At 42.1% G+C, this 1752-nt stretch overlaps 1 protein-coding gene across 1 annotated transcript in view; it reads left to right on the top strand.

The window, feature by feature from the left end:
* LOC102735980 (UTP18 small subunit processome component) overlaps positions 1-1440 on the top strand; it is a 13582-nt gene extending 12142 nt beyond the window's left edge. Inside the window, exon 4 of the mRNA XM_081805237.1 lies at positions 1194-1440. Within this exon, the coding sequence (XP_081661363.1) occupies positions 1194-1425 (232 nt within the window). The 3' untranslated portion in view covers positions 1426-1440. The remainder of the gene's footprint in view (positions 1-1193) is intronic.
* The last annotated feature ends 312 nt before the right edge of the window (positions 1441-1752 follow it).

Here is a 1752-nt window from a genome sequence, read left to right as displayed (position 1 = left end):
CTGGGTGGCTCAGTTGGTTAAGCGACTGCCTTCAGCTCAGGTCATGATCCCAGGGTCCTGGGATCGAGTCCCGCATCGGGCTCCCTGCTCTGCGGGGAGCCTGCTTCTCCCTCTCCCACTCCCCCTGCTTGTGTTCCCTCTCTCGCTGTGTCTCTCTCTGTCAAATAAATAAATAAAATCTTTAAAAAAAAAAAAAAGCACTCACGTACTGTTTGTGTGGTTGGCTGTCATTTCAGGTATAGAACCCTGTGTGTCAGCTGAATTGGTCTTGTTAATGCATTATGTCTGATTCATTGTAGGCAGTAGATACTGAAAGAATAAATGAGGATGTTTGAGTGGGAAGAATGAGAGCACATTTAGTGGAATGTACGTGTGTCACCCTTGTGACTTTTGAGGCTTTTTCTCTTGCATCTTTCAGGTTTGTGTTGCATTTGCTAATGAAGTTTGAATTAATTATCTGAGTTACAAGTACCTCGTCCTTCTTCCTTATAAATGATGCCCATAACAGGAGGTAGTCTGAACACTTACTGAAAGTTCTTGTCTGTGAATGATTCTGGTAATGGGCAGGTCATCAGGATTTACTTTTTATGAGTATTGGATGTAAGTTGTTGCTGTTAACATTTCAGTAAACAGAGTACGTGATCATTTCCATAATTCTTGACTGTAGATAGTCCCAGGAGAGCAGAACTAAGATACCTATTACAGCCACTGTTCGACACTGTTTTGGCAGTTCTCACAAATACGATAGAATAAAAAGAGAAAAGAGGAACTCTAAATAAGGGAAGGACAGCTCTCATTCTCATTTTCGAATGTTAGGTCAGCCATAAACACCATGGGAGTGGCAGGCTTGGTCTCGATCTTGTTCACCTTTGTATCACTTAACTCTAGTGCCTGGCATAAGGTTGACGTTCAGTAAATATTTAGGGAAGGAATGAATAATGGAGAGTTTATGCTTTCTTGAATTTCTAGCTCACAGTTGAAAAGCTGCCAGAGTTAACAAGAGTTTAGTAAGACTGCAGGAGAACTGGTAGAATGTGTTTAGCTTTTACCTTGGGATGAACTCTACAGTTCCCTTTGTAAAAATACGCTATGATTGCTACAGATATCAGTGTGTGGGGTTCAGTCTGTTTTCATCTAGGTTGTGAAAGCCCTTTTGTTCTTTTAATTTGTTGTATTCTCTTTTCTCTTTACAGTTCTAATTGTGGAGTGGTAAACATATACAATCAAGATTCTTGTCTCCAGGAAACAAACCCAAAGCCTATAAAAGCCATAATGAACTTGGTTACAGGTGTTACTTCTCTGACCTTCAATCCTACTACAGAAATCTTGGCAATTGCTTCAGAAGAAATGAAAGAAGCAGTCAGATTGGTAATATATCTTTCCCTTTATTTTTTTTTAATTTTTTTTAAGATTTTATTTATTTGAGAGAGAGAGAAAGAGAGAACACGAGAGGGGGGAGGGTCAGAGGGAGAAGCAGACCCCCCGCCAAGCAGGGAGCCCGATGCGGGGCTCGATCCCGGGACTCCAGGATCATGACCTGAGCTGAAGGCAGTCGCTTAACCAACTGAGCCACCCAGGCGCCCCTATATCTTTCTCTTAAAAAAAAAATCATTGCTAATCCTTAGGCTCCGTGGAGCCTAATTAAAAAAAAAATCTAGGGCACCTGGGTGGCTCAGTTGTTAAGCAACTGCCTTCAGCTCAGGTCATGGTCCCAGGGTCTTTGGATTGAGTCCCGTATCGGGCTCTCTGCTC

Source organism: Leptonychotes weddellii, chromosome 15 (assembly GCF_054177405.1).
Source record: "Leptonychotes weddellii isolate Sample4059 chromosome 15, ASM5417740v2, whole genome shotgun sequence".
Taxonomy (NCBI): domain Eukaryota; kingdom Metazoa; phylum Chordata; class Mammalia; order Carnivora; family Phocidae; genus Leptonychotes; species Leptonychotes weddellii.
This window is presented reverse-complemented; position numbering and strand designations above follow the sequence as displayed.